This window comes from Sceloporus occidentalis, unplaced genomic scaffold, assembly GCF_023333645.1.
Source record: "Sceloporus occidentalis isolate IW3139 unplaced genomic scaffold, rSceOcc1.0.p SCAF_69, whole genome shotgun sequence".
Classification (NCBI taxonomy): domain Eukaryota; kingdom Metazoa; phylum Chordata; class Lepidosauria; order Squamata; family Phrynosomatidae; genus Sceloporus; species Sceloporus occidentalis.
The window spans coordinates 4506365-4522370 of NW_028317049.1; the positions used below are offsets into that span (position 1 = coordinate 4506365).

The 16006-nt window shown below is 44.4% G+C and overlaps 1 protein-coding gene across 14 annotated transcripts in view; it reads right to left on the reverse strand.

Moving 5' to 3' along the window:
- Positions 1–16006, reverse strand: part of LOC149286425 (RNA-binding protein Musashi homolog 2) — a 538943-nt gene that overhangs the window by 367635 nt on the left and 155302 nt on the right. For all 14 annotated transcript variants that reach the window (XM_089494106.1, XM_089494102.1, XM_089494104.1 and 11 more), the window contains exon 6: positions 11576–11668. In XM_089494106.1, coding sequence (XP_089350232.1) covers positions 11576–11668 — 93 coding nt within the window. The remainder of the gene's footprint in view (positions 1–11575; positions 11669–16006) is intronic.

A 16006-nucleotide genomic window follows, 5' to 3' on the forward strand; every position in this document is an offset into this window, starting at 1 on the left:
GCAGCATGAGCTTTCCTAGACTTCCATCTACTTACTCAGATGTATTACAATGCGTCCGAGGAAGTCTACGAAAGCTCCTGCTGCCCATTTCTTTCTTTCAGTGAGTCTCAAAGGTGTGACAAGGTCTCTCTGTGCACTGATTATACAGACTAACATGGCTATACCTTTGAGATCACTGCAGGAAAACCCAGTGCCTAGGTACCCATGTTTGCTTCTACTCTTTCTACTCAGCACACACTACAACTTGTCCTAAGTACTTTCTGGTGGAACCAGAAGAGTAACAGATAAACACTGCCCGTAATGACACAACAAATGACTCAAACAGGAGATGAAATGTCCAAAAGTCTAAACTGCCCACCTCCCCGCCAAAAAACGGAGCAATGTGGCTGACACACCGCAGGGCCACCGGAGAGGAGATAATGTTTGCAACTGCCTAAAAGCCTTCTAGCTTCAGACAATATCGCCGACGGTGTATATAAAGCCACTTGAAGAGGTCATAAGTGACCGATTTAAGGCCATTTGCTTGCATGTAGGAAAAAGCGTCATTATTATACCCATTTCCCACAACATAGCACTTTCCCCACCGCCTCTCCTTGCAGCCAAGGAACAGTCGTCTCTCGCCGATATTTTAAACACTTCCCTGCCAACTGTTCTTTGGAAGAGTCAAAATGGTCTACTTTTGTTTAAAAAAAAAATGGAGCAGTAACAAGCACTTTACTCAGGATGTTAACATAGGCCTGTCAAAATAATGCTGCTTCGAGTCACAGTGGAGGTATGGTGTTTGAATGATGCATGCGTCTTAAGAGTCCAGAAACCACACCAAAGCCACATTCCCGTCCTTAGGGCTGGAGCGTGGCTTTGGTGCGACTTCTGGACTCTTAGGACGCATGCATCATTCAAACACCATACCTCCACTGTGACTCGAAGCAGCATTATTTTGGCTGTCTGGAACAGGCCTTTCTTTCTTTTTCCAGCAAGGCAACAACAACATTGTATTGCAGCATTATCCCACACAATGCATTACCTGATAAGAATCTTTCTCTTCTTATTTTTCAACAACTGGTGTGTATATTGCTCAGGACGTTCAATGCAGAAGTCCCCCATCTTCGCCCCGCTGCAACTTTAAGGCACATTACTGCAGTCGTTCTCATCCCCCCCCCCCCGCCAAATATTTCTGAAAGGGTGCATCTAGAAACATTGCAATTTGATGTGAAGTCGATGGCTTCTGTGGCCGGCATCCATAGTTTTTTGTGGGTTTTTCGGGCCATGTGTCCATGTTCTAGAAGAGTTTATTCCTGACGTTTCACTGGCATCATCAAAGGAAAATCTCCGAAGATGTCAGACACAGATGCCGCCGAAACGTCGGGAATAAACACTTCTAGAACATGGCTACATGGCCCGAAAAACCCACAAAAAACTATGGCAGTTTGACACCACTTTAACCACCCCACACAATCCTGGGATTTGTCGTTTTGGGGAGCCCCCAGCACTCTTTGGCAGAGAAGGCTTGCAAAACTGCAAATCCAGAATTGCACAGTAAAGTGGTGTCAAGCTGCATCATTTCTACAGCGTAGATGCACCCAATGACTCCATGTTGCTTGGAGAGCTTCACCGAGGAAGGAGCAATGTGGCTGACACACCGCAGGGCCACCAGAGAGGAGATAATGGCCTGTTACAGACTGCCAAAATAAAGCTGCTTTGGGTCTCTTTGGAGGTATGCTATTTAAATGATGCATGGGTCCTAAGAGTCCGGAGGTCGCACCAAAGCCACACTTCATTCCTAAGCACCGGAGTGCAGCTTTGGTGCAGCTTCCGGATTCTTAGGACGCATGCATCATTTAAACAGCATACCTCCAAAGAGACCTGAAGCAGCTTTATTTTGGCAGTCTGTAACAGGCCAATGTTTGCAACTGCCTAAAAGCCTTCTAGCTTCAGACAATATCACCAACGGTGTATTGCCAAAGTTACCTTTCCAGACCACAGCTCTCAGAATTTGCTAGCCCTGTTGGGCAATGGCTATGCTGGGATCTGGGAGTTGTGGTCTCCAAAAGTAAGCCTTTCAGGTTCTGGAAAGGAACCTGGGAGGCAACTGCACCATCGGTAAGAGTCCGGTGTAAATAATTGGGTTGCTCTTGTAAGACAACCAGACAATTTGCGTTGCCTGCCTTGAAAGAAGTGGGCCAATAAAGAAAAAGTTATTGTCTCCGGACAGCTTTCCGCAGGCACTAGGGAGATTATTAGCCCCAGCCAGGCAAAAAACACACTTTCTCTGTTGTGTATTAAAATCTTTTGGGTACTCCGGTTATTACATATTCAAATTACGGCGTCCAGAGCTGACCTTCAATTTCTCCGACTGTAACCAATTTACAAAACAGAGCCTCATGAAAAGTGGCACAGAAAATTGTACCTGTCTAACAAGAAGTCAAGGTTTGAAAAATGGCTTTGGAAGAGTCGCGTGATTTAAAGGAAAAAACAAAAACGCCCTACAGCATACTCTACTGACTATATATATATATATATTTATATATATATATTCCTTTTCAGCTGAGGAAATGTACTTGCTTTCTGCACAGAATAGGATAAATAACCCACCTAGGCTTGGAGGACATTTTGAAGGCAAAGCCTCCAAATCCTCCCAAAATGAAGTCCCTTCTTTTCTCATGCTAACCATCCTATTATAATGACATCTTCAGAGGCCCCTGGGGCCTCAGGGAAAAATAAACCTTTGGAGCGCTTAATACTCCAATGGATCATTAACTTATTCGCACCAAGGCAAAAATGTCTTGGCTGCATGGGATGCTATTTCCACAGCTGTCCAAAGGGAAGGGCTGAAGAAAGCAACCTATATAGCTGTGGTTTTTCTCATGCTCCGAGGGCATTCCTCCACACTTCAGGGTCTTGCAGATAGCTGTCAACAATTAAGGACTTATTAACAATTACGAAACAAGGGCATGCATATGCAAATACGTCCGCTGTACTCAACAGGCCACTGTGCAAATATGTGACGTATTAAAAATATTAACGTCAGGCTAGTACATCCTTATTTTCTTTGGAGCGTGAAACCTGCTTGCCATTCAGTAACACTGTTCTTGCAACATAAAACCCAGGCGCGCCCAAAGCAGCGGCCAAAAAGCGACAACGCGCACACATACATAAAATCCCTGTGCTCTTTGTTTCTTACCTATTTGGATGCAGAACATCTGGGGACCTAATCTCTTTATTGATATGCTCTCACGCTTCTTCAAAGAGCAATATGTCCTCCTCTTGCATTCCCTTGAGCCATCAGATGCTTCGCTTTTGCTGTGTCTGTTGGACAATCCAACAACTACCCTCTACCTTTCCTAGCATTATTGTCTTTTCCAATGAATCCTGGCTTCTCATGGTGTGGCCAAAGTACAACCGTCTCAATTCAATCATCTTGGCTTCCAGGAAGAGTTATGGATCGAACTGTTCTAGGACCCATTTGTCAGTCTTTTTGCCCATCCGCTGCATCCTCAGCACTCTTCTCCAGCGCCACATCTCAAATAAATTAACTGTCTTCCTATCTGCTTTCTTCACTGTCCAGCCCTCACATCTGTACATGGTGATGGGAAATACAATGGCTTGGACGATTCTGACTTTAGTGTTCAGTTGTACCTTTACTCTTTAGGACCTTGTCTAGTTCTTTCATAGCTGCCCTTTCCATCCCTAGTTGTCTTCTTACTTTTTAACTGCAGTCTCCATTCTGATCAGCATTTGATGCAAGGCACAGGAACTCTTTATTTCAGTTTCCTCGTTGTCTAGGTTGAATTTATGCAGAACCTCCATGGTATGGCAACCCTAAAGCACAGCTATCTCTCTTGTTTTTGGCCAAGATTTGTTTGGAGGGCGTTTGCCATTGCTTTCCTCAGAGACAGAGAGAAGAAGACTTGTCCATGGTCACTCAGTGTGCTTCAATGGACATAAGGGCCTGTTACAGACTGCCAAAATAAAGCTGCTTGGGGTCTCTTTGGAGGTATGCTCTTTAAATGATGCATGGGTCCTAAGAGTCCGGAGGTTGCGCCAAAGCCACACTTCATTCCTAAGCACTGGAGTTCACCTTTGGTGCAGTTCCGGATTCTTCCGATGCATGCATCATTTAAACAGCATACCTCCAAAGAGACCTGAAGCAGCTTTATTTTGGCAGTCTGTAACAGGCCAAGGAGATTCAGATTCTGGTCTCCCAGACCACTGAGACCATTACTCCATGCTTGCTCTTGGGTATCCCTTATTCCTCCGAATAGTGCAAGAGAAAATGGAGGATTCTGCATTTGAAAAGGGCATGCTATCTAAGGAAAGAAGAAAAATCCAACATAATCTCTCAAGCAATTCGGGAGAATTGGGCACTACCAGTGTGGCAAATAATGAACCGACTTGTGACAACTAGGCGCAAGTTCTCATGACTTACTTTGTCATTTAGCCTACTCTGCAGTGTTGTTATAAGAACAAACTTCTTATATATAACCTCATTGTTGAAAGAGCAAGAATACCAGTATCGGGATACCGATTTATTTAACACAGGCCGAGTCTCCCTTATCCAAAATGCTTTGGACCAATTGTGTTTGGGATTTTGGCGTCTACCTAATGAGACATCTTGGAATGGGACCCAAGTCTAAATATGAAATTCATTTATACTTCACATGCATCTTATAAAGGTAGTTTTGCACATAGTATTTTTAATAATGTTGGACCCGAAACAAAGGCCTGTTACAGACAGCCAAAATAAAGCTGCTTTGAGTCACTTTGGAGGTATGGTATTTCAATGATGCATGAATCCTAAGAGTCTGGAAGCTTCACCAAAGCTGCACTCTAGTCCTTAGGACTGGAGCGTGGCTTTGGTGCGGCCTTTGGACTCTTAGGACGCATGTATCATTGAAATAGCATACCTCCAAAGTGACTCGAAGCAGCTTTATTTTGGCTGTCTGTAACAGGCCAAAGTTTGTGTACGCTAAAGCATTAGAAAGCAAAGGTGTCACTATCTCAGTCACCCATGTAGACAATTTTGGAGTATTTCAGGTTTCTGAATTCCAGATAAGAGAGACTCAGCCTGTACAGCCATTGAAGAGTAAGCTATTGCTGGCAGAGCGCAAGCAACACCTAAGTGCACTCAGCCAGACACTGAAAAACCCGTCCTGCTTAAGGATTATTTTTAATGAAAGCAGACATGTAGCAAACTTAACATGCTTTGCCTGGCAATTTATCATGGGTGTGTCCGAAATGCTTGCTTAAGTAGCCCTAAACATGCTATTGCAGTCACAATTCTTGGTCTTTTCGGTAACTGTTGTGTTGGTATAGATCTGATTCGGGTTTTTCTGCACACAGAAGGGGGGGAAATTGCATTCCTGTCCTAACTTGGCAGATCCATTGCCGTCTCTTACGCCTGTTACAGACTGACAAAATAAAGCTGCTTTGGGTCTCTTTGGAGGTCTGCTATTTAAATGATGCATGGGTCCTAAGGTCGCACCAAAGCCACACTCCATTCCTAAGCACTGGAGGGCGGCTTTGGTGCAGATTCTGGATTCTTAGGATGCTCGCGCCAAAGCCACACTCCATTCCTAAGCGCTGGAGTGCAGCTTTGGTGCAGCTTCTGGATTCTTAGGATGCTCGCGCCAAAGCCAAACTCCATTCCTAAGCACTGGAGTGCAGCTTTGGTGCAGCTTCTGGATTCTTAGGACGCTCGTGCCAAAGCCACACTCCATTCCTAAGCACTGGAGGGCAGCTTTGGTGCAGCTTCTGGATTCTTAGGATGCTCGTGCCAAAGCCACACTCCATTCCTAAGCACTGGAGTGCAGCTTTGGTGCAGCTTCCGGATTCTTAGGGTGCATGCATCATTTAAACAGCATAACTCCAAAGAGACCCCAAGCAGCTTTATTTTGGCAGTCCGTAACAGGCCTTAGTCACCCGGATCTTGAAAGTTCAGGCCGCCACAACGCACCTTTTAACATTCACACTACCCTGCTTACATATGGTGGAAAATAATACGATAAGCCTTGTAATTCAGAAGAGTACAGCTGCAAAAGCTGAACACAGCCTTTCCCTAAGAAGATTTTTGCATGACTGGAGCAAAACAACCATCAGCCCAACCGACCCAGAACTCAGCTTCATCTCTACCGTGCAATGGCTTAACCTCTGCATGCCCCAAATGGCATTTCTGACCCAAATATCCTAGTATAGTATCCCAGCTAACTTTGATGGGGGGGGGGGGAGATAAAACGTTTGCATTTCACAAAGCCGGCTGCATCTTGACACAAACCCAGAAGGACGTGGGAAACAGGGCAGCGGAGGTATATAAAGGCCCAATTGTAGCAGCCCACTGGATTGGAAATGACTGGTAAGCCTAATGAAACAAAACTTTTTGGCAGCGAAACAGAACGAAAGGCATGAGACAATAAAAAGGCAGGAACAAAGGGAGCAGAGTTGTTTCAGCTTAGCAAAATAAGCTCACTTTGTTGTTGGGAAAAGCCAAAGCCGATTAAGATAAACCAGTGACTAAGCATACGTCTTCTCAACTAATGACACAGCTCCCCATATAAAGTATATACATGGCAAGGCTCTCCAGAAATAAGGACGACCGAGTTGTTTTCACAGGGGTTCGGGAAAGCAAGGGGTACCTACAACAAGACTGACGGGGTGGCGGCGGAGTATCAGTTGCTTTTACACGCACTAGTTATGGTTTTAAAAGAAGGAGAATCCCCTTGGCCTAGCAGAAGTGCATCCAACGGCAATCTACTTGACAGTTGAACCAAGTGTTAAGAGGATGAGGGCTTTTAAATAAATGCATACTTGCTCTCTCACACGCATGTGCATTCCTTGATTCATTAATATTCTGATTACCTCTGTACATTCGGTGTTGTTGTTGTGTGCCTTCAAGTTGCTTCTGATTTATGGTGACCCTAAGGCAAAGCTATCATAGGGTTTTCTGGGGCTGAAAGTGTGTGACTTGCCCAGTGTGTGATTCTATGGCTCAGCAAGGAACGGTTGTACTCAAACCACTACACCATACTGGCTCTCTCTGTACAGCCACAGAAGTGAAAAAGCCCAAATATAGGCCTGTTACAGACTGCCAAAATAAAGCTGCTTGGGTTCTCTTTGGAGGTATGCTATTTAAATGATGCATGGGTCCTAAGAGTCCGGAGGTCGCACCAAAGCCACGCTCCATTCCTAAGCACTGGAGTGCAGCTTTTGGTGCAGCTTCTGGATTCTTAGGATGCTTGCGCCAAAGCCACACTCCATTCCTAAGCGCTGGAGTGCAGCTTTGGTGCAGCTTCCGGATTCTTAGGGTGCATGCATCATTTAAACAGCATACCTCCAAAGAGACCCGAAGCAGCTTTATTTTGGCAGTCTGTAACAGGCCCATGTTAGTTTTTTGTGGGTTTTTTGGGGCTCTGTGGCCATGTTCTAGAAGAGTTTATTCCTGACGTTTTGCCAGCATCTGTGGCTGGTGTCTTCGGAGAGATGCTGGCGAAACGTCGGGAACAAACTCTTCTAGAACATGGCCACAGAGCCCACAAAAAACTATGGATGCCGGCCATGAAAGCCTTCGACTTCGCGCACAATGTTATCAGCGAGGATTTGGGCAGACCTGCTTTTTATTACAAAGTTGAACGCTGCCCTGAAAACTGAGATTAAAAGGCGTCTATTGTTCTGGGATGTAGCAACGTTAAGCAATAACTTCTTTATTTTAAACAAGACGACACAATTTTGAAGAAGGCAAAGAAGGAGAGAGACGAGGCGGAGGGCTCTCCGAAGAGGCACCAAGACCTACTAAATCGCTTGGATGATCTCAGCTTGGTTGTCTATTTTTCAGACTCAGCATGAAGCCACCAGATGGCAAAACAAAACAAAAACGATTCCTCAAGGGTGCATGCAAGAAACACAGAAACATGCACGCGGCAAAACTGTTATTAACTTCAAAACTAGACGGAGGAGTTTGGCAGATTTGACAATAACTAGGGAAGAAACATTCAGACGCTGCCGTAATCCTTTAATAAAGGGCTCAGCGGGCTGTAAACATCATCCTGCCGGAATCGAAGATTATCATTGAAGGAAATAAAATGAACGGTTTTGCAAAACGACTATCAATCCAGCGCAATAACTCTTTAGACGTCCCCTTGCCACAAAAGAGGAAGGTGTACACAAAAACAAGGCTTTCAAAGGCAACCCTAAAAATATAGGATGCGGTCGGTGGAAGCTTCCTTCTGTAAAACGCCGCCAGGATGGATGACGCAAGCAGAAACGTGGACTGAAAAACCTTTGTCAGAGATGAGGCGACTTACCAAACCCACTCACTCGCAGTCAATAAATCAACCTTCCTAAAGTGATATTAAACATAGCAATGACACCATCAGCCATTTGTAAAGGCACAACTGGAATCAGAGCTGGTCCAAGACATTTTATTTGGTGAGAGGTTTTAGTATGTGAGCAAAATCAAAATGGTGCCACTTTAGCACTTGTTCATATGAGGCAAAGTCTATCCGTAAGCACAAGTCCCTAGCAAACTAACCTAAGCTAAGAGCACACTAATAATAATAATAATTAATAATAATAATAATATAAAACGTTATTTATATCCCGCTTCTCTGTTGCAAAACAACCGAAGCGGCTTACATATTAAAATACCATATGAAGTACACTACAGGTTGACTTTCGCTTATCTGGAATTTGGCAATGTTTTAAAATCCAACACTTTCTTCACAGGTGGCTGAGATGGTGACACCTTTTCTTTCTGATGGTTCAATGGACACCAACTTTGTTTCAGGCACAATGGCCTAATACAGACAGCCAAAATAAAGCTGCTTCGAGTCACTTTGGAGGTATGGTGTTTCAATGATACATGCGCCCTAAGAGTCCAGAAGCCGCACCAAAGCCACGCTCCAGTCCTAAGGACTAGAGTGCAGCTTTGGTGCAGCTTCCAGACTCTTAGGATGCAAGCATCATGTAAACACCATACCTCCAAAGTGACTCGAAGCAGCTTTATTTTGGCTGTCTGTATAGGGCCAATGTTATTAAAAATATTGTGTATAAAATGACCTCCAACCTATGTGTATAAAGTGTACGTGGAACACAATTTATACTTGGGTCCCATCTCCAAGATCTCTCCTTTACAGATATGGCAAACATTCCAACATTTGAAAAAGTTCCAAAATCCAAACCACTTCTGATCCCAAGTGTTTTGGATCGGGGAGAATGTTTTCTTGTGTCCCTTTGCCACATATTGTAATGGACGTTGTGCCACGGACAGATAAACTTGATGATGAAAAGGGAGAACCAACCTGTAGTAATACGTGAATAGGCCAACATGGCATATGGAAGCTCCTATCTCTAGTTCAGATCCGTAGTTTCTTCCTTCCCAGTTGCCCTCCACAGCATTGCAAAGCCACCATCTTTGGCGGAGTGTTAGAATCCTGTTAGTATTCTACCAGATAGTGGTTAGTGTTATAGTGTTATAGTGTTAGTGTTCTGTTGCTCATGTTCCACCTCTGATGGAAATCAATCCAAGCTTCAAACATACCCAAGGGTCGCCACCTCCACGGTTTATATTTTTTAATGGAGATGTCAAACTGATCAGAGTTCAAGATACGGTTGCGTTCTTATATCAGTATCTATTGTAAGGCCAAAACTAAAGAAGCGAACAATAGCAGCATAACCTCGATGGATTTATCAGTTGAACCGGAGGTTTGCTGGATAAGGATCAGCAGAATGGGAGAAACACTTGATTTCTCTAAAGAGGAGTTTATCCGCTGGGATCGGCGACGCAACAGCTTCTCAGAACGCGGCAGACGTCCATCAAAGTGTCAAGCTCAACTAGGGCAGACTCAATGGGAACTTGCATAAATGTTGATTTGCTAACTTGATACAACTGTAGTTGGGACTAGCAAGTGGTTTAGGCCTGAATGGATATATATATATATTTGGATAAAACATGCATGCCGGAGTGTGGTACCACTCGAAACAAAGCTACACAAAGAAATCCCTCTTTAAGCACATCATGTAAAAAGATAAAGACATCACTGGGGTAATTTGCAATCACAAGAGGCTCTACACAATGCCTCTTGTCACCTATTCCACGTTTACTAAAGGCAGAAAAAGCACAGTGCAAGAAGGGTCACTTTCCTGCCATTTGTGGACCAGTTTGGGGGGAGAGAATTTGAGGAGCCTGGAAAAAGTTTGTTTTCTGGACTCTAAAACAGCACAGGAAGAGGATTATGGGAGCTGTAATCCAAAAAATAATAATTTTGCAACCTCTAGAAACAGGCCACCACAGAAGTGTACTTACAAGGGGTAGGAGAATGGTTTATAAGCCACACAGGGCTGCCACCAAAACCAGCAGCCCCATCTCCAATTCCTCCCATCAGAAACTACATCATATATTGTCATGGCTTGCATTTCCATGTCTCTGAATGGCACCGGTGGTACCACATAAACCATAATAACATCAGGATGTGGTATAAACTGTACTACTGTTTACAAAGGGAAGAAGGGCACAACTCTACATAAACTTTTGTGCCTTTGCCAGGAGGTCCCATCCTTCTTTTAAGACAGTAGTAAGTCCAAGAGAGTCACAAGGTGACCCTTTCACTCTTAACACACAACCAGCCACACAACGGAGCGCACATGTAAGTCACTCCCAAAAAGGATCGCACTAGATGTGCCTTCTAAAATCTACCCTACTAGATGTCTACTCTAGGAAAAAGGGGAATTTATTGTTAAACTTTCTCTTTCACATAGGCCTGTTACAGACTGCCAAAATAAAGCTGCTTGGGGTCTCTTTGGAGGTATGCTGTTTAAATGACGCATGGGTCCTAAGAGTCCGGAGGTTGCGCCAAAGCCACACTCCATTCCTAAGCACCGGAGTGCAGCTTTGGTGCAGCTTCTGGATTCTTAGGATGCATGCATCATTTAAACAGCATACCTCCAAAGAGACCCCAAGCAGCTTTATTTTGGCAGTCTGTACCAGGCCATAGTTTTCTCAATCCAACATGTGCTCCACAACTGTTATGTTCCAGAAACCTTCACTGGATATTTTAAAATGAAAGTAGACATTGTAGTGTTGAACACACACTCCAGTTTCTGCATCTCCTAATGTAACACACACATTTTTGTTCCCTTCTCCCTCCCCAAATCACGACTAAAGACCATCAAAATCCAAACCTTACCTTAGACAAAATAAGAGCACATCATCAGTGATTCTGATGCGGGAACACTATATTACTTATAACAACATGCTGATTTGATGGCTGGCACAAGGAACACTGCTTTGCAAAAAGCACAATGTTCTTCAGCAAAGAGTGTTTTTTGTTGAGCTACTCACTGGTAATATACTGCCAAACTCTCTCACACACACATATCCTATACACCATAAACACACGCCACACACTTATATGCAATTTCTGGATACAAAGATACCCAAGGCAGAGAAATACCAGGCACACAAGTCTGTATAACAACCATTCACCTTCACAAGAGACCATAGCTGCAGTATGTATTCAGATTTCCAAAATGCCATCGTACAAAGAATTCAGAGTATGCTGCAGAGTTGATCCACAGTAGACCTTACCTTGCCAAACTGTTCGAAGTATTGCTTTACGTCTTCCACTACCGTATTAGCCGATAATCCACCTACAAATATTTTCTTTGTTCTTGTGACCATCTGTAAGAAATTAGGGAAAAAAAGAACGAGAGAAAAGAGCATTAGTCCAGATTATTCAAAAACAATGCCTGTCATAGACATGGTTTTCAGATGCTATCCTTAATCCAGTTAACAAAAATCTCCCCCTTTCCACGAAAAGGAATGTACATTCAATTCAATTATACGAGGGACCGCTGTTTGGTTAAGAGTGCTTTGATGGCTGGCTTGAGGCATTCGCCAACCCCAATGCCCACTGGGCATTTTCTTTTAATAAGCATTTTCATTTTGAGAAGGCTTTCTCTCTCCGCTCATATAAAACAAAAATGAATGGCAGCCAAGCATCCAACGTTTCCTGCAGACTGACCACCATTGTTTCAAAATAAGTCCCTGACGCTGGCCACCTCCGACAGTTTCCGTTCCAGCCCTTTTCCAAAGAGCTCAGGATGGAAAGTCACCCAAACGTCTGCTAACCCGGGGAGGGTTACTTCTGGTTTAAATGTGGAGGCACAACGCCCCCAAATAACACAAATGTATTAGTTAATGATTCAGAAATACGCATATCCTGCCTTCAAAGACCATTACAACTTCACCATTTGCACAATCGTCTCTAGAAGAACGGGGCAGGTCTCCTCTAAGACTGCAGGATGGCTCCATTTCCCAACATAACCACTTTCCCTTCTTCAGAAGAACAACCATGTTCAGAGATGGGACAACACATTTCCAATTATGGGGATCCTTCTGGGATCCCCCAACACATCTCCTGTTAACATGGGATGCATCTGGAAACATGCTGCTTGTACGCAAATGGAAATGGCTATAGATAACAACACTGCACCAAGTATTTGCCTCCTCCAAAGGGAGCAGAGGCAATTCGGTTGTTGTGAAATGTCATCAAGTCAACTTTGACTTATGGCAATTCTACGACTTATGGCAACTTTGATTTATGGCAGGCAACTCTTCCTCCGAAATAGACCCTACAGCACTTGGTGTTCAGTGACAATGTCCCATCCAAGTACTAACCAGGGTTGATCTTGGTTAGCTTCCAAGATCCTTTAGGTCTGAGGTTCTCAATCTTTGATCCTCCAGTTGTTTTGGACTTCAGCGCCCAGAAGCCTTTGCCAGCATGGCCAACGATGAAGGAATCTGGGAGATGAAGTCAAAAACATCTGGAGGACTAGAGATTGAGAATCGCTGCTTTAGGTTATTTAGGCCAATCCAAAACTGTTTGAGTCCCCAAAGGATCATACGTCCCACCCATGCAACCTTCTCATCCTTCTGTATATTCCGATTTGACCTGATAGCTTTGCCAATGCTCAGTCTCAGTTTCATCTGTGACAAACCTAAATTGCCCTCCACAGGTTGAAGGACCAAGACTATAATGCACCCAGGAGACTGAACATACTGGATAAATCCAACTGAGAATCTGAACCAATGTAGCAGCCCAGAACATTGCTTGCAACAATCAAAAAGGAACTAAGCTGGGATCCATGACTTACAATAAAAGGGGGTTTCCCTGCTGAAAAGCTGGGTCTCTGTTTGGTGCTTCTACATTTTAGAAACGTCTAAAATGCGGCTCTGCATCAATTCAGAACCCATACCTTTGACTACAACAAGACCTTCAAGGAAGTTTTGATTTGCTAGCTTTTTTTTTGGCGAATGCGGGAGGCAGGGGAACAGTGGAAGGTAGAAAGCGGGATAAAGAATCCATCGTCAATCACACACGATTTACAAGGAAATCTTAACAGGTGTCAAAAACAACCCAGAGTGGCTTTTGGCCGTGGCAGCAAATGTGTTGTGACTTGCGCTGCGTGCGGGAGCGTTCTGCGACTCTGAGGATCAATTAAAAACTAATTTTAGTGAGATTGTCTTGTGCGCGGCTTAGGCGGCGCAGAGTGGGAGGCATTCGAGAAGAGAAGCCAACAAGGGAGAAATTATTCTTTGGCTGCAAACATCGCTGCTGGAAGACATTAGCTTGAACATGCAACACCTTACAACAGGGACCTGCACAGCTCCCTGAGTTGAACTGAGGATATTGTTTGCTGAGTCAAATAAGGGCATACACAAGGGCAAAGGGAAAAAGAAATCCTTCGAGCCTGCACACAAGAGCTTTGGCCTCTTCGGCTCTCCGGCCTTCTAACTGGTCCAAGGAAAGGACCATAACATGCGCTGTCAAATTCACACCTCGAGGAATAAGAGTGTGGGTTTTGGCCACAAGATGAAAAGTCTACATGGCCTGTTACAGACTGCCAAAATAAAGCTGCTTCGGGTCTCTTTGGAGGTATGCTATTTAAATGACGCATGGGTCCTAAGAGTCCGGAGGTCACGCCAAAGCCACACTCCATTCCTAAGCACCGGAGTGCAGCTTTGGTGCAGCTTCTGGATTCTTGGGATGCATGCATCATTTAAATAGCATACCTCCAAAGAGACCTGAAGCAGCTTTATTTTGGCAGTCTGTAACAGGCCCATGTCTCCTTTACGTCTCAAATAGCCATTGGGAGGGTCCAACTCGAGAAGTACCTTCTCAGCGTTCAAAAAGACCCTTTCAGCACATGGTTCCAGTTCACCTTCTCAGCACTTTAGCTGGAGACAGATGACAGAAGAAGAGAGGAGCTTCTCATGGCAGGCATCACCAACTTCTTTCCTCTGCCACGTCTACTTTTTACGGAGGCTATGAATGAACCTTGATCCAGGTTGGCCCCGCAGCTCCAACAGTAGGATCCTTATCACTCAATTTGCCCCTTTTCTCTCAAGATCCCTCCCCAAATCTAACCTATCCTGGACAAAATGCTTGGTTGTTCAGTGGATCCAGTGTGGGAAACTGAAACACCCTGCTTACCAGACAAGGCCGTGGAATGAGACAGGCACCTTCAACCATGCTTTAATGCATCAGTTTCAACTTTGAGGAAATGGGTGGCGGAGATAAACCCTGACTCCACAAAACCCAGCCCAGCAGTTGTTATCCCAGGACCATTGCCTGCATCAACAGGTCTAAAGATTGCGTCTGTTTTTCCTGAAACGGTTGCAGGATTCATTAAGTAACCATCTATTTTGCTTCTATTATAACACTGACACTGGAATCTGAGTAACAGGACAATGTGTGCCCCACTAGACAGAAAGTACAGGAGGAAATGTTCATGCTTGCAACATCCAAGCGGATCTGGAGGCCAAGAAGATGCAAGATACCCAAGTCCACATGCCTTCTATCTCTGACTGAAGTGGGGAAGACCCACCTGAGATCATGAGGTGATGGCTTCACCTGCAAGAAGCACCCTAAAACTTGAGATGGAGATCCGTTTTTAAAGCATCTTTCGATCTGCACTGTGCTTGGACCCTCCTTATTATCCCACCCCCCAAAAAGACCTCTAAGCTTATTATGGAACAAATTTCAAACCCTACTGAAAGATGGCTAGGGTGGATACTGGCCCCCTGGACTCTCATCCTCGCCATCTTTCAGCAACTTAATTCGCTCCCTTTTAAATAAAATCACCTTTAAAACCGAGCAGCATTAAAATTCAATTATTCCTCTTCTGGCTGCAATCCGCGGCTCGACAATTGAAGTCCAAGCATATATTTTGCTGTAGAAAATTGTCATTTACAAATAAGAACTGGCTGAGGCAGCCTTGTAACTAAACCATTTGCAGGCCTGTCAGGGGCCTTTTGCATGCCAGCGTTTGATTTAATATGGGGCCAAGCATTTGGTGTCATAGGGAAAGAAAGGGGGGGGGACGACGACAAGGGGAAAGGCAATTATTCTTGGTTAAAAAATGCAATTTGATATGCAATGTCTGGAAGGGGAAAAGAAGACAAGGGAGGAAGAAAAGCAGCTTCTTTTCAGGTAGGAAGGTAAAAAGAGGGGGGGGGATCACTTTGCTTCAGTGGCTTTGGTCAAAGAAATATTGGTAATGACAAGGAAATGCACAGCAACAGGGTTTTTAATGTTTGGAGATGCATGGCAAGGGAGGAAATGGTTCCAGAAGGCAGCTCTTGGGCGGAAAAGAAAGAAAGCACAAAATTAAGTCTCACCATGGCAATCTGTGTTTTCCTGAAAAGACAGTTCAATTGCTTCGTTATACATGTTCCCCTCCTTTGGAGAATACAAGTGATTTGTTGCCTTAGCGATTCTTTCCACCGTATCGGGTTTAAGCAGATGTCATCGCCCTCCTTCTTCCACTTCCCAACGTTTCACGGAGGAAAACTGGGATGGGCGCATGTCCAAGCGACATTGGAGCGTGGCCAAAACGGCAAAAAGTTATTACGGAGGAAGAACGCATAAGCGACGAGAGGCTGCAGCAGTTTGCTTTTGCTTGAGCCTACTGGGAAGGGCAAGTTTCTGCCCCTCCAGGAAGTTAAGCTTTTGCA